Source organism: Scomber japonicus, chromosome 13 (genome assembly GCF_027409825.1).
Source record: "Scomber japonicus isolate fScoJap1 chromosome 13, fScoJap1.pri, whole genome shotgun sequence".
Taxonomy (NCBI): domain Eukaryota; kingdom Metazoa; phylum Chordata; class Actinopteri; order Scombriformes; family Scombridae; genus Scomber; species Scomber japonicus.
Window position 1 is genome coordinate 20,029,610 of NC_070590.1, and position 27,930 is coordinate 20,057,539.

Consider the following 27,930-nt stretch of genomic DNA (forward strand, 5'->3'; position numbering starts at 1 on the left):
ATTATATTAAATCAACAAGTGGAAATTAATACTAAAGCCAGCAGAAAAGGGCCGCCAGGTGCTGACAAACCAATAAACAAATATAACAAAAAGAGGACTCCTTACAAATAAAGTGGAGCTAACTGTCTCGTGAATAAAGTGAATAATAAACAACAAATCAAATATTTCTAAAACAAAAACTTAACTAACTACTCTCGTGTTAAACAAAAACAGAAATACAAATGATCAGCACCCCTAAACCTACTGTACGAAAATAATGTGACCAACAATATGTATAAATATAAAGAGAGAGATTATCCTTACCCCTGACCCAAATCTGGGTAACCAAAACACACGCTACTACACAGTATGACTAGTCCTACACAAATGCTGAGGTGTCTGCCAGTGTCAACAGGGCACACCGGGCTTTTATAGCTGTCGCTCTCTGATTGGGAAGTGCCGCACCAATCAGCCTCATCCACCAGCCGCCAAGGATCTGCTTCCCGGATCCACTGCAAACAGTGGGGTGGAACAACACACACAGAGGAAGGGGAGAAACAATGCAAGTTTGCGGCCTAAGGCCGTAACAATAAACAGCAGTATAGCTGTAGTAAGATGAGGACACACTAGTAGCTGTAATATACCTGTATAACAATATTGAAAAAAAAAATAAATCTAAATAAGTAAATTAATATACCAGATTTTATATTTATGAATTACTTAATTGATTATCATTACTATGCATAAGGGATTATCAGGTCCCACTTAAACCATAGCCACTTCTATGCAATACACCTCTGAAACTAGACCCAGACACCACCATCATTGGAGAGATGGATATGGGAGGTGTTATCATTGCCTCAGCTTATGATAATAATACATGCACTGAGCAAGTCGTATGATAAGTATCCCCATTTATTGAATCTGTGAAGGAACTGACTCTTTGATCTCCCACACCATCTGACTGATGTTATTTCCGCTAATTGGCCCCATTTATTAAATGTACTTTTACTGTGTGGTAATTTGCAGACTTCCATTGTTCTCTCCTCTTGGTCTCAGGGGAGGTGGAAGGGGGGGTACAATGCTGAGTAATGTTTGTGCGAGTTCAGTGTGTTTGTACGAGTGCATATCTTTATATAGATGCAAAGCTCCTTAAATAAAGATAGAAAAATATCAGTGATTCAGTAATTTATGTAAAACAAAAACAATATACTATACATTTATGATAATATGATGCTGAAAACTGCAAACACTCAGCACTGCTATGTCTTTTCCTTCTTAGTTCCTAACTTGTGTGCTTCCTGAAGAACAGTGAAAACAAACACAAACAATCTTAAAGTGAGTGAGTGAGTCAGGGAACACCTACCTGATACCTGCAGGGGTGATGATCTTTCCTGCCACTGCCTTCTGACCCCTGCTCATAAAAAGCATAGATGTGTAAGTGTAAGGGTACATGTTCACTTATGAGGAATATATACAAACATACATGAATGTTTTATAAGATGTGTTTTGGTATCAGCTGTTTTTGTAGATTTACTAATACAGTAATTGTGTTTGTAGCAGATTGTTGTCAACAGATTAATCTCAAAAGAATCATCCAAACTAGCTTTGAGTTTATCATAACCATCAAAATAATTATTACAGTAATCAATTCCTGATTATCATTACAAATACGTCCTTTTTTAAAAAGTGCAATTTTAAAGCACTTTTTCTGCATAGCCCACAAATGCTATGCCACTCAGGCCCCCACAGTTATGTGCTAAATGACATTAACATTAAAAAGAGAGAGAGAGAGGTTTATCAAATGTGGGTCTGTGTAATGATACAGACCTTAATGGGTGTGCAGAACATACAGAAGTTAAAAGAACACTCCCCATAGTTTTAGTGTGCTGGTTTGGACTACTACTAAGGAAGACTATTTACCATCACACAGCACCATCTAGTGTTTGTTTCTCGTTCTGTGTGAGTCGGTGCTGGATGTGTGTGTACTTTTAAAACACTCAATCTCGAGCACAAGAGACCCTTTGGCAATTTGTGTATTTATTTTAATCATAATATCTTTCTGTCTTTTTATTTTTTTTTTAGAGTATTTTGAAACATCTGTTCTAATATGGTACAAAGGTAACTTAGGATGACTTCCACTGTGTGAAGACTGTTTACTATACCAATTATCCATATTTAATCATTTATAGCCTACTACCAGGGAATAGTTGTATCCTTTTCTGACTATATTTTATTATGATGTTATTGTGATGCATACAATACAGACTAATAATGACTGTATTCAAATCATATCTCAAAATATTCATTAAGTCTTTCATTTTTTTCTTTTTTTTTACCATCAAACTAGACCCTACCTGGACTTAATGTTCTGGTAGAAATGACAGCTGCAGGTGTAACTCCCACTGCTCCATGTTACATTTTGCCTGCTTTCAACACAAAGTTGTATTTCAGGACAGTGATGATGAGCAATATCACCATTCAGTAAAATGCACCAATTGTAAGGATACAATATTACCATTAACAAAATGACAACAAAATTAATTATAAAACATAATGGTAAGCTATATACTCATCACATCACCTGTATGTTAACCACAAACAATATAATTTGCTTGTAGGCTCTGGGCTCTGTTCTATACCATCAGTTAATATATAGCATGCAGACTAATGATATTCTGTATCTGTACAATCACACAGAAATAGAAGTGTCGGAGTCTCGGCTCACAGTCATATCTACTCTGAACCAACTCATAGGAGAGTGTAGGATTTGTACGTTTATCTTTCAAGTGCGCAAAATTCAGTGGCATGTAGCCGACCGGACGTGGTAGAAATGTAATAAAATATTCATAAGTATGTTTTAATTAGAGTATAGTCACCTAGAAATAAGAAATGTTGTGTTTTCGTTACCTTAGAAGTCGTCATGTTGCACCATCATGTTTCTACAGTAGCCTCGGCATATCACTGGCCTAACAGAGGGCCTTCCGTGCTTTCCTGGTTGTATTCTGCAATCTCACCGCTAGATGGCTCTAAATCCTACACACTCAGTCCAAAATGTTACCTTTTCAACTAATGAATATTGGCCTTGGTATAATCTTGTCAGGATGGAGAAATATCAGTTAAATTTCCCTTTTTTTATTTCACAAATAATAGCAATATTCTTACCATGATGTCCAATCCTTCTTTTTATATCTATAAATGCTGTGAAAATGAAGAATCAGCCACTAAATAACTTTTACTGCCTCCTAATTGGATGCTGCTTACCTGCTAATCCTCTCTGCAGGCATAGTAATGCTTGTATTGTGTATATATAGGTGCTTCTCTGTAGAGCTGTAAACCTTGAAAAACCCAAACTCAAAACCTTGAAAATAGCAACAACTTTCTACCTTATCTAAAATAATAATAATAACAATAATTACATAAACACAAAATGCCTACAGTAATAATGATGGTAGTTAGTTGACTTTAGCCTCAGTGTAGGCTCGTTTATCTGTTCATTTAATTTCAGTTAACGCTCCTAATAATATCCACAAATCATCTCTATATTAAACATTTCAAGATAAGTACTTCTACAAGTCAAGCAGAAAATATCTTCTGGTTGGCAAACAGGCAAGGCAATTTTCTAAAAGGATGATGTCATGATCAGATATATTGTTCAGGGAACTTCAAATTTATTGTTATTACAGGGATGCAGGAGAGTGCATTGAAGTAAGAGATGGTAAAAACTGATGAATAACCCTTAGTTGTTGCCTAAAAGAGCATACAAATGCCAGATGTTTGAAAATCACTTCTGTATGTGACCTTGTACTTTGTTAGCTGGAAACAGGTCTGGCTCCTACTTTAAGATCTTGATAATTAACAAAATGGAGAAAATTTCCGTCAGATTTCTCCTATGATTTTAAATCAGAAAGGATATTGATATGAGTTGTACACTTTATTTATTGTAGCTCCTCTGAGACTGATCACTCATTATGTCCCATATGTATCTTTTTCAACAGCCACACTGAAGAACAGTTTATTTAGGAAACACATTTCGGAATACTAGGAGATAACTCTAAATCTTTCAATTTTACAAAGGAGGTTAAACAGCACTGATTCATTTTAATATTCCTCTACTCCAAAGGCTGTAAAACTACCTGTTTTTGTTTAAAATATTTGCATGAACTGTAACTGCCCCTAGCTCAGAGATTATTTTCTTCTGCAAACCGCAAGATTTTTATATTTTGTAATTGATAATTTTGTGGAAGAAAAAAATTGTAAAATCCAGATTGAGAATCCATTTCTGCCAAAAGTAAGTCTTTAAATGAAGTGAGAATTCAGAGAGTAGAACAAGTATTTTTAAATTATTCTTTATATTAACATAAAAAATAAACTCACTGTAACTGACACTGTAACTGATGCTCAGCGAGATAAAAAGTTACAGTCAAGAAAACTTAGTTGGTAGGTGTGTTTCTCACTTTTGCTGAGTCAACAGTTTACAGTCGAATGGCAGCTTCAACACTGCAATAATGCTGCTGCAAGATTGGCAGAACCATCATTATGCTTTAAGAAAACTATTTCAGTGTTATTTGTGTATTGCAATGCCCAAACATTTCCTTAAGAAAAACAACCTCAGTGCATCTCATATAAAACAGGACAGAAAGTTAAGAGCAACCTTTCCACTGGCAATCAAAGTTAAGAAGAGGGCTATGGACACATGGCACAGGCTGAACAGGCCTTTATAACCCCACAATCTTGCTTTATTGACTTTTTGAGCATTAATAGGATTTTCTGAGTCAAACAACAAAAAAATTGCTATAAGCAGTAAGCAATGAAATCATCAGACATAACCAAAAAGAAAAAATGCACCAAAAGTGTTTGAAAAGCTGTGTGGTTGTCCAGCTTACAGAGAGTTTCAGGGTAACAACGTTTTAGTCAACAACTGACAAAAGTGAAAATTAAACAACAGTGTGTTTTTGATTATATTCATTCTCGCCTGTCCAGTTCCAGTGGTAGTTATCAAAACGGCATTTCCTCCATATAATTCCTGTGAATCATGGTTGAAAGGAATCATTCGGGAACATAAATGTTAGCTTAGCAGAACCACTTAATGATATGACATTAACAGGAGTAAAACAGGTATAATAAACAACCCACCTCAGCACCAGAAACAATGAAGATCAGCTCTCCCCTGTCTGATTGTCAACATTTCTTTTGTGCTTGTTCTCAGGAGGGTCGTAGCTACAAGTTAAATAATAACTTCTGACATGTGGAAAAATATTTCTGTGGTAGAGTCTTTCTCATCTATTTCTTGTCACAGTGTGTGAGAAGGCAGGATAGCACAAAGTCTTCAGCCCTTCCTGTCTGAGGAGGAGCCACACAGTCATAAAATGACACCTTCTCAGACATAAAACCTGATTCATCAGCAACCATCAAAGAAATATCCAGATTTCTCGTGGCTTCTCCACATTTTGGGCTAAGAAGTGGAGCGTTGAGGGCATCGCGACAGACTGCTGCCCAAAGTGTCGCTCATTTTTCACATATACTGAATTTTCTCATTCCTGAGCAGCTTGTCTGAATACATTTGTTCAATGAATGCACATTTTTTGCAAGACCTCATTGACAGAAGCCAGACATGTTTTTTTGTTGTTGCTGTTTTTTTGGTCGTTTGGCTGGATTTGTAGCAGTGTGGGTTAAAAATAAATATTTCTTCTGCAGTTTGCGGCTGCCAAAAGATAAGAGAGCCAAACAGCATATCCCTCAGTCTTGCATTAACATTTCCCTCCAGTTGAAACTGTGATTTGGTCCATGTGTAAGAGGCAAGATGGGTGGGTCGACCAGCTGCCAAACCCCTGTTTCTCCCATTTCTTCACAAGCACAAAATCCCAAGTAAGGAATCTGCACAAAGACAAAGAGGAGACAGATGTGCATGTTATGTAACGAAAAAAGAAACAGATGAGGAGAGGATAGAAATGGAAGGACGGACTATTTGGAGCGACGTTACTAAAGCAGCAGGCTGACCTTTCGGACAACTTGGACAAAGTCCTTGGAGTTTTGGGGGCTGAGGCCCTGTATCTGGCGAGTGCAGGCCTCCAGGGAGGAAGCATGGGCCACAATCAGGACCGTGTTTCCTGTGTGAAAGAGGTAGAGACCAGAAAGCCACATTCCACAGATACCATTAGCTCACTGTACTGTTTAGGGACACTCAGTAGTTGATAATATGCACTTTTATATTCAGACAGAGAAAAGAGTGCCAGGAAGATTTTTAAAAAAGCTCTTAGTAAAAGTAATTATTTTTTATTCACAATGCTCAGTTTCAAGGTTTGAGTAGAGTCACAGACATTTTCTTTGTATATCCTGTTTCAACAAATCCCATTGTTGTTAAAATATATCTTGAAAAGTGGCCATTGTAGCCAGTGAATGGGTTCTTAGTACAGAAGGTATTGTGTATTTAGGCTTCCTTTTTACCCATGCTTTTGCACTCTGACAGGATCTCTCGGGTCACTTGGAAGCTCCTGCTGATGTAGGTGTCGTAGGACTCTTGCACTCCCAACTTACTTATGGGTATATGAGGTCTGGGGACAACAGGACAGAGAGAAGAGATTAGAGCAATCTGCATAGCTTTACAGATAACATTGTGTAGGTGATAGAGTGCTGGTGTTGTTGTGTACCTGTATGTTGTGTCCACACTCAGGTTAGCAGCGGCCAGCTCAGCTGGAGGGATCCAGATGGGTAAACTTGTGCCTGAAACCCACTTGGTCCATTCAAACAACCCAGGCTCCACACGGATTTTTGTCTTTCCTTCCTGCTGGAGACCTGACATGGAGCAAAACACAAAACTGTCAGAGAAGGAGATATTGTGTCTTTTTGCTCTTTTTTGACTTTTCAGGAAATATATAAATAAATATATCTTTGAATGAACTTGGTGCAGTGAGAGTAATAGTGTTGCTATTATGTGTCCAAACTCAGTAGCAAGATAAGACTCAGAGGTTTTGACAATTAGTTTTGTTCAAAGAAAGCAAGTTGAAGGTGCAGGAAGATGGAAAGAGGTCAGATGTCTTGTGAAATATCTTTCTTTTCTTATCCACTTTTCATAATGATGCCTCTGGGTACCAAAGAAGTTTTGTTGTAATTATTTAAGTTTTATATAACTACACAAATCCTACTGAGATTTGAACCAAACCTTTACTGACCCAAAACTGAAGCTAAAAATGCATCATCATGCAGCGGTGACTTTTTTAAATATACATGTAAAATTCAAGATGAAGAACCGCATCTGTGACTGTGGTATTGGGTATTGATGAAGGGAATGAAGATGAGCTCCTACCCTGCAGAATGTTGTGAGCAGTCTGGACGCAGCGAAGAGACGGAGAGCAATAAACAAAGTCTATTGTCGTGTGGCTTTCCAACAGGGCTTCACCTGGGACAGACCAAAACAAAATGGTTCAAAAAACGTTCATGTCCCCGAGGGGCAACTTGCTTTTGAGACAGTAGTCCAACATTAATACACTCAATATATCATACACAACACAGCACAACATCCGTATTTCTTACACTGTCACCATGAATCATAGGAAAAAGAAAGAAAGACGCAATGACATCCAGGGTTATGGTTTGTTTAAGAAACCAACAGCAGATGGAAGAAAGGACAGTCTGTATCCATTAGTGCTACCTTTGGGGAAACTAAACCTCCACCCTGATGGACACATCTGGAACTCAACATATAAAAGTGTCCAAAACAATAGTCTATGTCTTTAAGATGACCCTCATTTCATATGGGTGCTTAACGCCATTAAGGGTAACACCAGTAATCTTACAACACAATTTGTTCCTATTTTTAAGATTAAGATTTTGCAACTACTTGCAAGATAAGAATAAAACATTTTCATTAGTGTCATGTCCACATAAAAATGTCACAACTTCCTTAAAAAAAACTGCCTTTTCACATACAGCAGCTGTATTTGCATCAAATGTAAACTTCTCATGTAGGACAGTGCCCAAGAACTTATCCTGCTGCCACTGGCTCATCTTTAATCACACACAGTGGAAGGTAAGTGGGAGGGGGGCTCCTCCAGAAATCAATGAACATTTCTTTGGTCTTAGCCAATATATTATATTTGGAAAAATTCAGTAAGGACTGGACCTGAAGGACAGAGTCATCAGCATACTTTGGGACAAATCTTAAACAAAAATATAAAACAAAAAACTGTGGTGAGAGCACACAGCCTTGAAAGGACCCAGTAGCAGATGATAATTTACTGGACAGAAGCAAGGACATGTGGCTAGATAATGAGATAATGTGCTATTATTGACTTCTTTTCACAAATCATAAATAGTATTACCGACCTACAAGACGGGCCTGAGTGGACCCGAACACAGTTATTGAACAATCTTTATCGTAGTCCCGGTGACCTCCAATTCTGGCTGGCAGGCTGGATGGCATGTTGAGATTAGAGCGAATGTATCGGCCTACACAAACACATACAAGAGCCTAAGTGAGTCAAAAGTGGCCAATATACAGTGTAAAAAGGTCTCAATCTCTCCTGCATACTAACCTTTGGAGTCAAAGCACTGAGTGATCCAGTGTTTCCCAAACACCACATCCATCCTCTCCCCATGGCGGCACACAAACAGTCTCATCCTGGACAGGGAAGACTGAGCAGCTGGCCTCATCACCTGAGAGAGGCATTAGAGTCAAGAGTTAGACCACTCATCTCAAGCTCCTGCCAACACCGGTTCATTTCCATCCACCTGTTTTTATGGGCATTTTGAATTAGTGTATAAAAACATCTGAGTGGAAATTCCACACGAAAAAATCTCAAAATGTTGCAGAAAAAAATGTATGCTTGGAGGAAGTGGAAAAGTTGATGCATCCATAAAAGCAAAATAAGACAAAGTGAAATTAAGCAGATTTAGCAAATAAATTATGACGCACAGGAAACATGTGACTCAAATGTCCCTGAAGCTCTCTTCTTCCTCTCAGGGCTTCAAAAGCAAGAAGCTATGATGTTTTCTCCACTTACACTGTCCATCATGCCCACTATCACCAGAATTTGTATCCATGTTTCACATTGCTTCAAGGAGAATCTATCTGCAGTCTTTACTACACACTTTACTACGTGACATACTCATTTGGTTAGGTTTAGGAAGAGGAGAGGAAGCGTTTGTTTTTCAGGAAAGCCCTGATCACATTCACACACTTACACACATTCATACATGGAAGCTGCTCAGTACAGCCACAGTCTGCTCTGCTGGTCACTGAGCAGCTCCACTGGAGCAGTTTTTGGGTTAAGGGCCTTGCTCAAGGGCACCTTTTTTTTTAAACATGTGCACAAAATTATTCCTAGTCAGCATGCAGCCAGATAACACTTTTTCATTCATACAATACAAGAACTCTGTACCTGCATGGGAGGACAGAGGCCGGCAAGGTGTTGAGGTTCCACTAGACTGTCAAGTAGACTGTCACTGAGCTGCCCGTCCAATAATAACCCGGCCACAGCGCTGCCAGTGTTAGACGGCGAGGCACAGTTGAGAATGGAATGAGACCTGAAGATCAGACAAACATAGGGAAGTGCTTAATCATCATGAAATTGAACTTTTTTATTCATATTGTGCCTCAGGCACAACAAAGTAGATCCAAACTGCTTCGGAGTGCAGACACAGAAACCAAAGAAATAAAGGAAAAACTGAATAAGAAATATTATGTATAAACACAACATGCCGCATTGAAGACACGAAGGTATGAGAAAATATGTAAAAATATATTTTAACTTGTCCTGAAAGCATCAATGGAGAGGTAAGAATGAATGAAAGGAGGAATGGAATTCTATACTTCTGCACCAGCTACTGAAAAAGCCCTTTAAAAGAACAACACAAGTGGCTCATGAAGTGTAGCAATGTGGGCGGAGGAGCCAAGTCACAGTGTTAGTCAAGGAGTAGGCCAAGAAGATGACTCATTTCTTCTTTTTCTATATCTTTAATCTTTCCAGCTAAGAAACATCCCCTTATTTGGGTTGATTTGTGCTTAAAACCGTAAAAAGAAGTACACTGATGGGATTAATGGATTCTCAGCTTAAGATAACACCCAGTGACATTTATTTCTCTTGCTATTCTTGGAGGGCCATCAGTGATGAGTAAGATGCTTGTTTTTCTTACCCATGGACAACCCAGGTGTCAGACTCATCTGCGCGGTTGACGTAGTTCTCAGGCAGCAGGCCAGACAGCCCTGTGCCCAGCGAGGTGCCGTACACCCAGCCCTCACTGGCACTGCTCTGCTCCACCGTAGACGTGAAGATGAAGTCTCCTGGCACCAACTCGAGCTCGTCTTCATTCTGAGGCACATACGGGTACATGACTTGCAGTGTCTACAAGGGAGAAGATGGTAAAACAGGCGTTAGACGGTGTTAGTGTGGAGTGAAAAAAGGAATATCAATTATAATTTCTTTCACTCGAAGCTTCAAAAACTGAACTGAAAAGTGCCAAATCTACCACTGCAGAAGTGAAAAATACATGTTAAGTGGAAGCACTAATTTCAAAAGGAAGCACCCCTACCTCATGATTAGCAAACCGGATATCCCTGGAGAAGAGCACAGCCAGCCAGTCGCAGCCCGAAGACACATCCACGGTTTTGGCCAACTTCTCCAGAATTGGAAGATGACTGGCTTGGAAGTGGTAAGCCAAAGTCACATGAAGTTGCTTCTTATGGGGCTCGACATGAACATCTGGACAGAGGGGGGTAAAAAAGAGCAATGTTCACTCTACATTATTTTAACCGTAATGGTTTTAGTCTAAAAAGAAAGATCAGAGGGGACTCAAACCTGCTTTAGCCGCTGCTTCGGTGGCAAAATCAGAGGCAAAGCTCTTCAGCACCTCCGCCAACTGCTCCTCCACGAAGAGGCCGATGAACGTCGAGGAGGTGTACAGCTCCAGGGGGAGGGGCATGGGTATGCGACCCTTCCACTTGGTCACGGTGGTCTGCAGAGCTTCGGTCAGAGCCTCCACCTTCCCATCGGCACACTGAGCACAGCGGAGATGACAAAGCAAGAAACTTAACAGTCATTACATCAGAGATGCATACTCATGGCAGGGGAAGTGACCAAAGGTCAGATATAAAAACACTCCAACTCCCAAAGGACAGACGGGGGCTCTCCCTAATGTGTAAACATACTTCTTGGCCGCCAAATTGAAGTCACTCACTATATGTATCAACCTTAATAAGATTTAAGCTTCTGAGGTGGTTGAAAGGCTGTCGATTAATCTGATTAATAATTCAACAAGCGAAACAATCTCTGATATGTATGGTGCATTTTTAACAACTGATAAGAGTGACTCCAACTATATTAAGACTAAATAGGAAGAGGAGCCACAATTACCGGAACTAATTCCCACAGAGACCTGCAATGAATGAGATCTGCTCACCAGATCAAATATGTGGAGAGCCCAGATGGAAACTTGTTCCTTAGAATGTGTAAATATGATGCATCTACATCTGGTGCTTGCTGCAGAGCATGTGGGAGGTGTCAGTTAAATATGTGCATACATACTGAGCATGCCCTAAGCTTCAGAACTGCTGGGATGATCTAGCTCAGGGATGGTTTTAGCATTGTCTTGCCCAGGGACCCCATGGTAGCACTATTTGGAGTGATACTAGACCACACTTAAAAACTGGTGCATACTTCTTCTTCTTCAGATATTACTTGCCACAGCTATCAAATGCAATCGTTGGCTAGATCCGAATCCCCCTACTCATACGACCTGGTCACAAAAACTACAAGATTGGTACTGCATGGAAACATCATGCTTGTTAAACGATGGAGACCCGTTAAGAGTATAATTATACTTGATCCGAGATGATCATTAAACTGTTGTTTGCTTGTATACCACCATTCGACTATTCCTGCTGTGTCCTGCTTTATTTATAAGCCATTCTATTCATTTATTCATCTTTGTATTTACTCATCTTTTTACTCCTCATGTTTTCACTGTTATTATCCCTATTTTTATCATTTGGTTGCAACCTTCATTAATCTTTCTTTCACTGTCCGCTACCGTGCAATACAAGTAGGTTATGTGGTGTATATGGTGGTGTGTAGAGGGATGATGTAGGAGGGTTGGGGAGGGAATGTGAGGAAGGGAGTGGGTGTGTGTTCAGGGCGACAGTGTACTGTTGTATGCTTTAAGTCTGGTCCTGAATTTGAAAATAAAAAATGAGTTAAAAAAAGCATACTGCTACGAATAGAGGGGTCAGTGGAGATGACAAAACAGGAAACTAAACAGTCATTACGTCAGACATGATGAATACTTCTATGAAGAGTGACTCACACAGTACTTAATGTCAACTAGCAGTACCTATTTCACTCTGTACTGTAAAACCCCTTATAGGAATCAGTACTGAGAGTTGTCAAAGCAACATGAGTTGACTTATAAAACAAAGAAGTGTGAAAGGATCGTGAAAATAATTTATCATGGAAAGAGGAAGGTGTTAAATAAAAACATTCCAACAGCAAAAGGTTAAACACAGACAAACAAAGAGGAACATGGGTTACAAGATGGAACTAACAAAAAAAAAAGGGATGTGACAGACAAGAAAGAGACAATATGGGGGTTGACAGTGCAGCGCTGCAAAGTGACATGAAAGCTAACTCTGTATGTTACTGTGTGTTGTGTGCAAAGCTGATTTCATTACTTTATTAAAGAAACAGACCCATAAAAATGAGTTAAAGAATGACACTGGGATGTTCCAGTATTGTGATAAGATCGTATTTAAAGTAATAACACCCTCTGCATGGGTGCTGACAATATAAAGACGCATGTACACAGAATAAGGCTGAGACTGACCATGAAGAACTGGCAGAGAGTGATGTGGGGGAAGATGTTGTGAGCCTTGTTCTTGCCACAGGAGAGACGAGACTGCTGCCAGAAGTGCGAGAGCTGCTGGAGCAGCGGGCCGCTGGGTCTCATATATAACACATACTCTCTGGGCAGAGGGTCATCCAGGAAGGGGTCGTCCACGTGGGAGAAGAGCCTGAAGCGACAGATAAAGACGAGCCAAGGTGATGATGAGTGAAGAGCGGGAGATGAGCAGAAGAGTGTGGGGGGGGGGGGGGGGGGGGGGCGATCAATGCCCAGCAGAGGGCAGTACTGTTAATGCAACTTTATACAGTAAGGCTGTGGATGTTATGTTCACCATTAAAAGAGTTCTGCATTCTTTGGCGCAATAAAAGAACATGTATGTCAAAGTGTGTGTTATTCTCACCAGTCACAAGCTGCCTGGACGTTTTTGCCGCCTGTCGAAACCAGAGCTTTCAAGCTGCAAAGAGAAAGATATCAAAGCACAGTCAGAAAAATCAATAGTTTTTCTTCCGGACTGTGTTTATTAGGAGGAGATTGCTGCGCCTCCACGTGACAAAGAACAAAGAACAAACATCCAGAGAGAGCAGTGAAATGACAACAAGCACACAATAATTCATAGCAGGAGTTCATTATTCATACCGGAGCCTCATGACACAGCGATGATGGCGAGAGTACAACATAGATTGAAATATACGACTTTGCTTTGAAGATATTGAAAAATGTGGTTCTGTCAATAAAGTGGGTTAAGGCCCAAATTCCTGTATTCTGTACACACTGAGCTTAACGTGAAACAGAATATTTCTATTCAAAGTGATTCAGTCGATGATTAAATAATGACCCCTGTGTCAGGGAGGAGAGGGTTTAGAGAGGAGAGGGTTTAGAGAGGAGAGGGTTTCAGGCAGCATATCAGCTCACAGTCCTGGTTAACAATTTATTTCTGTAGCAGCAAAATCCCAGAATATTGAGATTATGTCTCTTCTCAGAATAATATAATAATAACTACCTAAATACGACAGTGACATTGATAAGGCTTTGTGTTTTAGTGTAATGCACATTAAAAAGGCAGAGTTCATCTGCAATAGAGGTCTACACACGACTCCGAAAAGCCTCTGAGAGGATTTATCTGTGTCATTTCACAAACTCTGACTTCTAACGACTTTTTTTCTGAAACAAAAGAGCCGACTGTTTTACCCTTGAGTGCTCAAAATCTAATTAGTGTCTTTTTATAAAAAACCTCTGGCATTGCGGGCCGCCTCTGAAGGGATTCACCGATTTTTCAAGCAGCTTCTTTCAGCTCCAAGAGGAACTGACACAGAGAAATCTAGATGTGACTGTTACTCATGGCAACATCATATCTGCCACTCAATCAACACATCATCGATGTACATGACTAAAACATGTCATGACTAACTAGTACAATGTGCAGTTAGCTTATCCTTTCCACTTTAACTTTCCTACATGAGTGTATGAATGATTATCATAGGCGTGAGTGGAAACTGAGAGTGTGTACTTGAGTGTAATTCAGGTTTTCCAGACAGTGAGGTGTCAGTTGTAAAGCTTCTTTATGTAGTTATGCTGATACCAATATTAGGGAGTAAAAAGACTTTGATAATGATATATTATTAAATACATAAAACAGTTTTTGCAGTAATCTTCAAATGTGGTTATTCAGTGCACTGAAAGAGTAAACTTCACTGGGAATTTAATTATTATAAATTATAATTATACATTATAAAAAACATAAGACAAAACATTTACATATTAAACTTGAATTTTTCCAAATCTATGTCAATACCGATATATCTGAGATTGGCCAATATCAACCGATAATAATCAGCTGACTGATATATCAATCACAGCTGAATCATTCCAGGAACACCTCTGTGTTTCTTTGTGAATAATTAAAGAGAGCAGTTTGGGTACATAGCTCATTTCACTATTAAGCAGCAGGAAATGAGTTTAGAGTTACTGTACATTGTCTCTAAAGCATTTAACCTTTGAAACTACATGTGACCCCATCTCATTTAAGATGCTGATGTGCATTATACTCCCAAGTCAATGAGAATTAAACACTTATTCATAAGATACCAGAAAAAACCTTCACACTATGGCCTTCCTTCATCTAATTTCAGAGCCTCTGCTGCTGCTCTGAACAGCTTTACTGAATTATAAAAATCACAATCTACTGAACAAACAGACGAGCAGGAGCGTCCGTTATCTACTCAGCCACTATTTGACTTGATTCACAGTGTATGATACACATGCCGCCTCACATACTGTATATGTGACCACGTCGACATCGTTCATTGTGCCACTCTAGCGTTCACATTCAATATGCTATTTTTACATTTGTCCCACTGAGAGGGTCCTAGATACAGCAAAGTCCCCAAACCCTGGGGCAGCATGCCCTGACAGAGCACAGCGTGCAGGATGGGAACGCCAAGGCTACAGCATCGTAACAGATGGCTCACACACATCTACTGCAACACACACACACGCACACGCACACACACACACACAAATATATGCAGGGTGAATTATATACAAGCTACACAGACAGAGAAGTACAATCAAAACTTGGATTAAAATCATCCCCCCCTAAACAGGAAACAACTTTCATAGTGAATTGTCAATTTTTTTATTCCTACAGTATAAACTACTGCATGTTGAAGGTTTAAGACAGAGAGTAATTTGTTGGCTCGAGCCGTCTTATTCAGAGGTTCCACCTGGTGCTGTGCGGAGGCGGAAAAGAAGGGGATTTTCTCTCAGAAGGCACGATGGGATTACAGGCAGATGTGACTGAGACATCACAAAATCCGATCCAGGCAAGAACATTGGATTGCTTCTTATCTTTGTGGTACTTTATGAGAGTGAACCCTCATGACGCCAAACAGCAGAAAAAAGGTCTTACTGCTACGAGGTTTAGTCAAATTTAATCTGCTCTTTTAAGGCCTCAGAAATAATCACTCCGTGTCAAACAACACGTACAGAACAGTGTTGCTTTCTCCCTCATTGATGTGGGACATAGTGTTGCACTCTACAGGAGGGCGAATAACAGAAAAAAAACCACAACACTCGAGTGTGCTTTAAGATTGTAACGTAAGCGGCTGCAGCTGAAGCTTGAGCAAGATCTTCAGAAAAGAAAGTAAAACGTAAAGAAATAGCTTCACGTGCAGTGCTGCAGTAATCTAATATGGCTTTTCATCAATGAATCCATCCGAGAAAGACCCTCTACTGTTTCTGTCAACACATAAAAATCTGTCAAAACCCTGAATTTAAGTTTGGCTGCACGGACAGTGTTTTAACATGCGTAAAGTTTTTGTTCTTCCTTGTATTTGATTGTTTGGAGTTTGGTTATTGTGCAACTCATTCACAACAAATTCATCGTTAAAACATGAAGACATCTGGCATCTGGAAGACCAATAAAACCAATGTTAACATTTGTGGAGATTGAATTTATCTTAAATGACTCATCATTGTGGCTCCACTCATTATTAAAACATTAATTATAATATTTGGTGGCTCTAGGTTCTACCTACATACTAAATAATGTATAACATATGTAGGCCTCTCCCCATGTTGGGAGCCAGGGTATTTAGACCCACTATTCCCCTCAGTACAACACACCTGTTTAGAGCCTTAATACTACATTGGCAGCCTCCAGTCTGAACCTGCCTCCTCTGCATGAGATCAAATGGTTGTCTTTTTTCACACGGTATAAAAACAGAAGAACGTGTTTTTGGATCATACAGCACCAATTCTGTTCGCTTTGCATATCTCCAGGCAAAATAAAGCACAAGATAGACATCAGTGACAACTTCAGGACCACGGCAGGGAGCCGCAGACGGCGCAGCTCACACAAATCCTGGATAGGATGAACAGGGTGGTGGAGGCTGAAGTCACTGCCAGGCAACAGGAGATGGAGCAGTGCTGAGTAAAGTTAGCAAAGATGGCAAAGTTTTACAGGCTATTTCTCTCTTTTTCTCTTCTCTCTCTGGTCGATGTTTTGGCCCATAAGACCACACCTCCTGCCTCTTGGACCTGCATGTAGCATCTCCTCATGTACACATTTTCATTTGGACCATCTGTTTCTTTTTGCTGAACTGATCTGTCTATTCCACCCATAATTGAAACAGTCATGGACAAGCTGTCCTCAATAACTGCATAACCCGAAGGTTTCTCCTTTGCTCTTAGCAAGAAGTGAGCAAGTTATTTATAAACTGCATTTCCTGTTCACAGCTAGGCGAAAATATGGGAGGGAGAGTGCTCATTCTGAATTAGGTATAACTTCACACCAGCAGTATTGTTTGCATGAATGATACTGACCATTATTAGATGAGGACCTTAGCTTCATTTGCATATATTGCAAGCAGCCTTTCATTTCAGCCACATATGGTAAAGTGCTGCGTTCTTGTGTCCACATGTTGCATTTTTAAACAGCAGGTTTTTCAGATACAGCATGCAAACATTCTTTGGACTGTTTATTACAGATGACCTGTTTTTCTAAACCTGGGCATCTTCCAGGCTACTAGAGAAGACAGTTATCATATCTGACAATCATCACACTCTTCACAGTATGAGTGTGGGCTCTTTGGATTCATGTAAAGCTTTCACAGTGACATATTAGCTGAGAAATAAATTGCATATTACAGCCAAAAGTAAGCATCTAGAACTGAAGAGAACAAAACCATGTCACCCTGTCTCAACACACACATACACATTCACAGCTATGTGCTCCCAAGGGCCCCTCCCTGACTCAGCTCTATGGGCAAATGAACATTTCCTGTTTACAAGCCAACGGCGAAACACACATCTCTAACCACTTATCGCACTAACAGAGCCAAGAGCACTGCTGCTGCCCAGCACCAGACTGCACCCTAAGGAGAGCCCCGTCAGCAGAGGAAATGTGCTTTCCTATGTTCAGTCTGGCCTGGAAGAGTCCACGCTGAGCCAAACAGCGTACCTTACATCTCTTTATAAACCTTCGACCGCCCTATCAGAGTGAATAAGGTTATAACAGCATGAAGTTTGAATCCAGTTTGACATTTTTGGGAAATACTACGATGCCACAGGTAGAGCCGCAGGTCAATTCCTTTAGCCTGGCAAGTGGGGGGGAAACAGCTACTGTGGTTCCCTTTAAAATATCCAAAATCCCCATGCCATCATCTCTAAAGCTCAATATTTAACACAGTGAATCTTGTTTGTTAAATCAAACTACATAAACCGGTTTTACATTAAGTTTAAAAGAGTTACATTCAATTTTAAAATTGTCCAATACTTGGGTTTATGACCTGCTGTAGACAAAAGTCTTCTGGTGGCTTCAACAGTACAACCCTCAAGCTAGACCAGCTCTCTCTCCAACGCCGCCCAGTAATGCCGGCCAGAATGACATCAGCAAAATTTACAACATCCTGCAAACAGCAAGCCTGAGATGAGAAGACCCCCCTTTTCTCCTACAGAGGCCAGTAAACCAGACCACTGACCCAAACCACCTTTGACCCTTCAAGATCTCCAAGAGCCAGCATAGATATGAAAAGATTGTTTCACATCCCAGTGTGAGCTGTTAGCAAAACTTGAATAAACATCCCCAGCATGAGCCTGAACTCTAAAATGTAGTTTAGATTTTGTCTGTGTGTATATCTATCTATCTATCTATCTATCTATCTATCTATACATATATATACACATATATATATATATATATATATATATATATATATATATATATATATATATATATACACATATATATATATATATATATATATATATATATGTGTATATATATATATATATATATATATATATATATATATATATATATATATATATATATATATATATATATATATATATATATATATATATATATATATATATATATATATATATATATACACATATATACATATACATACATATATATACATATACATACATATATATACATATATATATATATATACAGTATATATATATATATATATATATATATATATATATATATATATATATACACATATATACACACACATATATATATATATATTGTTTCACATAAGCTAGGAAATGATGACTGCACCATGTTGTTTCACTCTCAAAATGCTAAAGTTAGTGTCAAAAATGCAACATTTCCCCAGAAGGGGACCGAGGCCTCCCCAGAACTATGCAAACACTGTGATGATGATGCATCTTCTAATCTTGCCTTAGAAACTTTCACTTTTGCTCCCTTCTTGCTTTTATCTTTGTTCCTCTTTACTTTTTGCCATGCTGGTGGGACGCTTGCACTAGAACTTTTCAATGGGAACTCCCAGTTTTAGCTACATATTTAACTAGAAAAGATAAATGGTATCAATCGACTCTAAGCATATTCAACAAAATATCAAACAGTTTCTTTAATTGTGTGGGAAATAGTTGGAGTGTTTTGACATCCATAAACCTCATTGTGTTTAGGGTCAGCACAGTCACAAACAGGGCCATCGCTCGGTGCTGTGCGCTCATAAAGCTTTTCTTTCACAGTGGCACGTGTCTTAACAAAGCTAGTTGTGTATCCCTGGCGTCTGGAACTGCTTCTCTTCTTCTCACTTCATTATTTCTGCAGAAGAGAGATCAGACGTCACAGGGTCACACGGAGAAAGTCAGAGATTGACACCATTACATGAACCGAGTGGCTTTTTGTGTAAGTGAAGGATGTTGATAATATTCTTTGCTGGGTTCTTGTCTCCATCAGGCTTATCAGTTTGAACTAACGATAATCAACATTTCTAACAAACAGAAACGGAAGATGAAGTGGCCTGATGTGGCATGACTGTTATTTTTAGTGCTGCTTACTTCTGTGAAAGTTGAATTGCACAAAGCAAATGATTCACTAAAAATACATAGGGCAAAGTGCCAAAACTGTGATGCCTCACACATCACAGTCCCAGGATGCGTCATACAAAGCCCACAGCATAAGTTATAGAGAGTTACAGCCATGATTGGTAGGCATGCTGATCTCCTTTAAAACATACTTGCATTAGACATTATGCAACACCCAAATCAAGAATATCTGTTTGTTTTTTTTACTTTGAAATTTGATATTCAGGACATACTGACCAGCTGAAAAGTGATCTGTCAAAAGATTAAGAAATGCATTTATTCTGTCCCATCTGTAATTTTGGCTAGGGTTTGCAATCTTCAGCCCATCACTAACGAGAAAAAGAATGATAGCTATAGTCAATGCAACAAACTTCTTCTTATCTGCTTAGCTGCATGTGAATCTCCTGCTCTAGCAGCCCTCAAACCACCTCTGAACAGATCGCTCAGTAAAGGTCACAAGCCACTTCCGGAAATGGGCGACTTCCTCTTGGCCGTCTTGAATACAAGCTCAGAGTTTGTTCTTGCAGGCTGCACGCGCAGGCACCGACGTGTCACATGTATGCATAAGTTATGTGTTGTAATTATTATGTGGAGCCCACAAGTAAACTGAGACACTTTCTCGTGATGTTTTTTTAATTTCTTTTTGAGTGTGTGTGTGGGGGGGGGGGGTGTTGTATGTTAAATGAGCAAAGTTATACATGCAACTGTCATGGTGAAAGCAGGAGTTATGAAACTGATGTAGGTAAGAGAGCAGGCTACATGTGACTTCCTCTTTAAAACTAAATTCACAGGCTTCACAGAACCAGCAGTGTGAAAATAAATGTGATACATGCACTAACAGCTCAGTAACCACGGTGGCTTTGTAGTCTTCTTTCGAAAAGAACATCGACATAAGGAGGGGCTGAAGTCACTTTGCTTAGTTAAGCACAGTATAACTGAATTATCATTAAAGAGTACAAAACAGAGCTGAGCTTTAGATTTCTGCTGTGTTTTATTAACTGGAGCTCACTAAACTACAACATAAAACAAGATGGAACCCTTTGAACTGAATTTAATGCAATTTATTTTTTAACAATCAGATTCAGTGCAAATGACTAGAGCTGCAACAGTAAGTCAATTAATTGAATAGTTAATCAAAAGAAAAATAATAGGAGACTATATTGAGTATTGATTCCTTTAAAAAGCCCAAACATTCTCCAGTTCCAGACCAGCCAATTATTTGTGAGGATTTGCTGCTTTTATAAGTCTAATGTGATGGTAAATATGGAAACTGTGATGGACCTTTTTCACCATTTCATGGGGTTTCATAGACCACACGATTAACCGATCAATACAAAAAGTAACTGCAAGATGAACTGATCGTCAAAATAATCATTAGCTGCAGCCCTACAAACAACGTAGCATTTACCATGCCAAAGAGCAGATTGCTTCAAGCTAATTCAGTATAAATCTATAACCACAATCAGAAATATCAAACCTCAAACCACCAAACCTCTGACATGCAGGGTTGTTTGTTCAAAAGGGTTGACTGTCATCGAGCTAACTTGGCCTTCAACATGGGATCAGTCTGGTCACACAACAGCTTTGCTAATCGATTCATTTGATCAAGCAAAACTGTCAAACATCGGCTTGATCCAGCTCCTCATATGTTGTTTAGGACTCTGAAGGCTCCATCTTGTACTCTTTGTAATTGCTGACAGACTATTTCCTGAGATGAATCTATAAAGAAGATAATTGGTAGTTGCTACTCTAGGTCAGTTACTGTGATAGACTTAACACCTGGTCTCTTCACCAAACATCCTAGCTGCAGGTATTCCATTTAAAATGAGATGTCGGATGCTTCTCCCAGTGACTGTATGCTAAATATGCCAATAAATTCACCACTCCACATGACTTCACATAACAAAAAACACTGAAATTGTCTCCGGTGTTTCAGTATCCACATGCTTTCCAAATGGCGAGTCCTCTCTCTGCAACTTGCAATTAAACACAGCCATAATATCAACAGAATTAAACTTTCAGGTTCTCATGAATAAAATAAGACTAGCTGGAAATAATAATTAAGCATATGGTCTTCAGGCATCGTGCACAGGCTTGCAGATCAAAGTACAATAGTTTTCCACACACCAGCACCACTGTGAGAACATCTGTGACTGGTCTAATATATCACATGACAATGTTGTGTTGCTTTATGGGAACGTTCTCCTCTTCTGGTTCAGTGACTCTACATCTTGTTAGTATCAGATCAGAGCAAAACAGCCTCTAAATCTTTAATTTTCTTCCTCGCTCTCTGTCACTGCAGGCCTTGTTCTGTTACATTTTGGTCATCAACTTCCTGTTTGTCTTGCTTACAATCGTCACATTATTCTTCAGTGTAATTTAACTAAAACACAGTTGCAGATGGTTATATGCCATCCATGCATTCTGCAACACATTCAAATGTGTTTCCATTTCTGTCATGTCAAAGAAAAACTGTATACAGCTGCTTTGTGGTTGCTTCATGCTTCATGCATGAAGGGACAAGAAGAAGCCGCAGACACTTACTTTGGTTATTTCAAGTTTTCTCATCTCATTAACCAATTAGCACCTAATTTATCGAAAATCATGTGGTTGAATCCAGCTCTCTACTTCCTCAAATATAAGATATTAAATAATAATAAAGCATTTTATTCTGCCAGTAATTCAGGTTCCTGTGTTCAGTCAACCTGAATGGGGACTCTTCAGGGCTCCATATTCAGATGGTGAACAACCCTATGTGTGCAACTTATTATTTTGGCCACAAGCTTGACATTTAGAACTGCACACATACCCTAAAGTGTGTTTTGAAATATAAAAAACCAACCAGGCTTCATACCACCTAGTTCACATACTCTGTCTCTTTCTGTGACACCAATAATAACAAAGGTGGCACACTGGTTACAGCAGGTGTGTGGACTTTAGCTTCAGATCTAGCTTCAGAAGTTTGCTGAGATAAAAAAAAAAGCTATGTCATTTTGAACCATCAACAGGGGATGTAGGTATAAAAGCTCATTTAGTAGATTTTATAAAACAGCTGTATCTAAATAAAACTTGCTAGAAGATATCACTGAGCAGCTAACTCAAAATCCAAATAGATAGAATTTTTAAAAGACATTCTTGCTGGGGATCTTGAAAGAGGGTGTTATCTGGAGAGATAACATGATGAAACTCAGTGCAGCTCTGTCACATTCCCAACGGGATCATTTACCCAAACCTGCTTCCGACCATCGGACACGATCAGCACAAGGACGGGGGCCCGCTGTCCGTATCTGATTACGCTAGTCAATTGCTGAATGACTCAGCAGAAAATCCCCCCTCAATTAAAACATAAGGGATATTTCTCTCTCTCCCTCTGTGTGTGTGTGTGTGTGTGTGTGTGTGTATGATTCATGCTCCCTACTGGCCGAGAAAATAAAACCTTGAACACAATGAAGACCTTGTTCCCTGAAGCTATGACTGATAAGTGATTTTCCTATTATTCCTTCTTCCTCTCCTATCAACATCTGTGGAATGGTCTGATACCAAGACTGTAAATCAAACATTCGATATTTCACTGCGACTGAAGTGTAGGTGTCACGATTTGGATGGACGGAACTGCGTGAGCACTGCAGGCCACAAGTGAGTCAAAAGTAAGTCAAAAGTGTCCCATAGAAGATCTGGTCAACTTCTTAGTCTTCTTTACTTATTCATTTATCAGTCTGTTTTTTATTTAAATCTTAATGCTGCCAATCTCAGGCAAAGGAAGGTTAGTCAGAGAAGGATTTTTTTTTTTAGCCTTCCTGTTGTTTAGACAATAATAAAATTGCATTCATTGATTTTTTCAGCCATTTGAGGGCAGCGCAACAGAGGAAAATAGCAAAATCAACACATATTTGCATTTGGCGTATTTGCTTTGCTTCCTCATCAGAGAAATCAATAATATTCTATCATTTACTGACAAGTGGTTTCAGTCAAACAAACTTTCCCTAAATGTGAAAGACCACATAGACTATATGCAGTACATGTCTTCTAACAGTCTGTTATAGTTTAATGTATCTTTACACATCACACTGTAACATTGTTTGGGTCAGCTTTTATCCTTCTTCCCTTAAAAAAAAAAAAAAAAGTAACCCAAAAGTTTTTTTTAAGATCAGCAACTGTGTCAAATCATAAACCATCAGCTCCCTTGTTCATGACATTACATCTGTTCTCCATTTCCAGCTTTAATATTTATCAAACATGTGTCTTCATGTATGAATGTATGCTTCAGCACGTACAGCTTATGCATTTCACAACTGCTTTTCAAAGAACTTTCAATGATATCCAGTTGTATCCAATCAGGGAAGCAAAGGATATTCATCTTTACTATTATCTCCCAACTCTTCTATAATATGCCATAAAAGACAGAAGACTCTCTCTGTCAACACCTGTTCATCACTGTTAAGACTAACTTCTTTTTATATCTCATTATATAAAGCAAACACATATCCATAGTATGAGGTATGACTCTCGAGCAGCCTCTTTCAAACAGAGACCCAGTTTCCACACTTAATATACAACATTTCATTAGTGTTAAGCTGCGGTCGCCCCCCCCTCGTGGCATTATCGTTGAAAAACGTGTGCTTACGTGCCTTCTTGGGAGCCACTACATGAACTAAAGTGCCTTCTTGGGAGCCAAAACGCGTGCTACGGTGCCTTCCTGGTTGGCAAAACACACTAAAACTGCCCTCTTGGGTGGCAAAAACGCGTGCTAATGTGCCCTCTTCAGTGGTGAGAACGTGGCGTATGTGCCCTTTTTTTCTTTTCGCCCCTGCCCTTCAAAAAGTCTGTGAACGCCACTGGTTAAACATGTAAGAAACTTTGGTTTTCTTTTGTCTAAAAACACATTATATATTTCTCAAAGTAAAATATTGGAAATGTGCTGCATCTTTCAGCCCCACACAGACATTTGCACTTGCAATTCTGAACATTAGTGCTTGAACAACTACTGTGCGTTAACCTCCAGAGAGAGGAATCACACCGAACTCACACAACCACTTCAACTCATATGCCCCAAGGTGATGTGCAGAATACATCACACGGCCTCACCTATGCTGCTTTCAGGCTATTCACACACCGTGTTACGTTCTGCATCAGGCCAGACAGGCTTGACGGTAATGGTGCTGAATGACTCTGCTGCTCCATTATGCTTTTGTGGCCTCGATCAAATCAAAGTAGACAGTCATTAATAATAAATGTGAGTCTGCAAATATAACCAAACCCAGTCAGTCACTCATTTTGTCTGCAGTGGTTCATTAGGCATGAGAAGAGAGAACTCCAGCGATGAAAGCCTAGATGACCTTAGCCAGAGGATAAAAAGGCTAAATTTTAGAGATGTGTCTAGTTAAAAGAAGAAAGACTGCTTGACACTTTCGGCCTACTTAGCAGAGCTCAGATAACTGTCATTGCTACATTTTCAACCCTTAATCTTGCTTGATGAGAGTTTTATATTCTGGAGTGCAGTAAAACTGGTTCAGATAGCGACAAAAACTGAAAGCGGACTATTTCAGACTTCTTTTGTGACGTGGCAGGCGACACATAGTCGAAGCGCTCTGCACGTACAGAAAGGCTTTGGTGTGAAATGAGGCTGTTTGAATTATCATTATATAAAAAGGTGGGAGTCAATGACAACAGGTACAATGAGAAGGGACATTATGATTATAGATTATGTGATGAGGTGAGTAGTTTGTACAGAGAGAGAGGAGGCGTAAAATTGAGCTTTCCAGAACTTGAATTAAAAGTTTGATACCATTGAGTGTCTGTGAGCACCAGGAGCATATCACAAGCTGTATTCAAGGTTACTACAGTGTTTGCTTCTAATAAATAATATACTATAGTGTTGTGAAAACCAACCACTGCAGCATTACGTTCAATACCTATTAACTGCTGAACTGATGTTATGTTTAAGCAGACTACAAAATGACAGGCTACACACATATATATTTTTTTTTGTAATGTAATGGTATAATCAACAGACTACATTCACAACTTGGAGCTGCTTGTTTCCTGGCAACTCCGTCTCTCAAAGATGAATGAAAAGAAGTGGCGGGCAAGGAGCACACTGGAATGCCCACACACACACCACCATCAGTGTTTTCATTGAAAACTACCAAAGAGCCTACAAGTGGAATACCTGAGCCATGAAGTACTCATCAGCATCTTTGGTAGGGAGGGGGTCATAACAACACACTGACAGTGACAGGCAGGCACACACACACACACACACACACAGAGAGAGAGAGAGAAAGATGAGGACATATTTGTGTTTTTTTCTGTAGCATTTGTAACTACATACATTCACACAAGCTACATGACTTTACTGAAGTACACTTTTAAGATACTTCATCTGATCATTTTCCCTCACGCTGCTTCATATCGGTACTCAAATGCAGTTGTTACTCTACTACAGCTGATGTGTGACTGAGTGTGTGTGTGTGTCCTATCCTATTTTCAGGGACACATGTCAGACTAAATACCAGTTATCTGAGGATGGCCAGTTGGAGAGGATGGCTGCATCCCAAATAAAGGGGGAGCTGATTCACGAGATAATGTTTAGGCTCCAGGAAAAGAATGTAAATGTATGTATGTCCACAAAAGTGACCTAAGTAAACATCTGTTGTGTGTGTGTTTGTGTGCGTGTGTGTGCTGGGACAGTGCAGCTGTGCAGTTACTCACGCCCTGGTCTTGGGGAAGCCCATGGACAGCAGCACGTCCAGAGTGGACCCATGTTTGATGGTGCTCGGCCGGGTCTGGCGCTGCCTCCGCGGGGTCACTTTGGCATACAGTTCCTCTTTAGCTGCCATAACTCACTGCTCCATCGGTATGTCAGGTCCTCAGCTCCTCTGATGTATTTTCATTTATTAAAAAAGAAAAAAAAAGAAATGGAAAAAAAGGAGGGATGGAAGCTGACGGACTGTTTAAACCAGGATGACTCGGGTGGTGAAGCGGAAGCACGTAGAAAAACACCAAACCCTGCGAGGAAAACAGCTTTTCTTTTTCTTTTTTTTTGGTTTCATCCAACGGGTTTGAGCTTGGATCAAGCTGCCTCCTGACGGCCCGCACACAAAGTCCAAACCATCAGCAGGGGGGTCAGCCATGGGAAGTCAGCGCTGCCCCCGATCCACAGTCCCCGACCCGAGGTGAACATGTCTGGCTCCTGCTCGCATCCGGTCGTGTTGAATTAAAAAAATCAGATGCAACTCTCTGAGCCTCCTTTCCGCACGATGTCTTATTTATGAATGGGTACTGAGTGAGCGGAGGTTCAGTCTGTATATATGTAGAGAGAGAGCCCCCTTCAGTTAAAGGGACAGTACACCGTTTGAGTCAGAGTGCGGGTTTCAGGCGGGGTAAAGCGGAGTCTCAGTCGCTCCTCCCGCTCAGACATGCCGCCTGCTGTTACTGTTCCCTGCCCAAATTAATCAGATTACTCCAGGCGGCATGATGGAAAGTGCCGAGGGTAAAGGGCGGATGGTGGAAAAAGTTGGTCACACTTCCTGTCTGAGAGAGTGGGCGTCGACACGCTCCGCATGCGCAGTGGGCACAGTGATAGCTATAGCACGCCATCATCAGTTGCCATGGCAACCGACATATGGCAAAACTTTGTTATAAATGAATTATAATAATGATAATAATGATACTTTTAATTTGTACAGCGCTTTTCATTCAAAATGAAAGTTGAAGTTTATTACATTTCTAATTCACTCCTGCATTTAAAAGTATGCTTTTTATTGTAGCTGTGATCATAACAACCATAATTATCATTTATTATGATTTTCATTTACTGTGAATCTCAGGTTGCTACAACATTGCAAACATAAAGCATACATAAAATAAGAGTTAAGATGAAAAAGCCTTCTTGCATAAAAAGGTTTCTGTTTTAAAGAGTCTGGGGTCTATGCTGCCTTCAGGTCATTATAGAGTGCGTCCAGTAAGGACAACTGGCTTACCTTCATATTCACAGTTTAATGTTAACTAGGCAGTGTTAAGGGAAAACACAAGTTATAAGTTATAAACAAAACATTCACTCCTTTGTAATTAGAGATCAGGACTCATGTAAAGTATACCATTTTGGACAGACACTATTTATTATAAGAATATTTATATGTTTACATTGCATTGAAATGTATGCACTTTGAAGTGTGTCTTTGGTGACATTAATGACTGGTTTACTGTATAATTTGGCCTTAAATTGCCCTTAACTGATTTAAGTGACAATGATAGTTTTAT

At 39.6% G+C, this 27,930-nt stretch overlaps 1 protein-coding gene across 1 annotated transcript; it reads right to left on the bottom strand.

Annotated features, from left to right (window-relative positions):
* Positions 1–3,668: 3,668 nt before the first annotated feature.
* Positions 3,669–27,131, bottom strand: ubash3ba (ubiquitin associated and SH3 domain containing Ba). Its single transcript, XM_053331638.1, has 14 exons — positions 26,380–27,131; positions 13,214–13,267; positions 12,796–12,982; positions 10,776–10,974; positions 10,510–10,679; positions 10,114–10,322; positions 9,360–9,504; positions 8,514–8,634; positions 8,305–8,427; positions 7,286–7,378; positions 6,630–6,774; positions 6,427–6,533; positions 5,980–6,089; positions 3,669–5,856 (listed from the first exon to the last, which is right to left on the bottom strand). The coding sequence occupies exons 1-14, from the start codon at positions 26,505–26,507 to the stop codon at positions 5,719–5,721; spliced, it is 1,929 nt and encodes a 642-aa protein (XP_053187613.1). The 5' UTR covers positions 26,508–27,131; the 3' UTR covers positions 3,669–5,718.
* Positions 27,132–27,930: the final 799 nt, after the last annotated feature.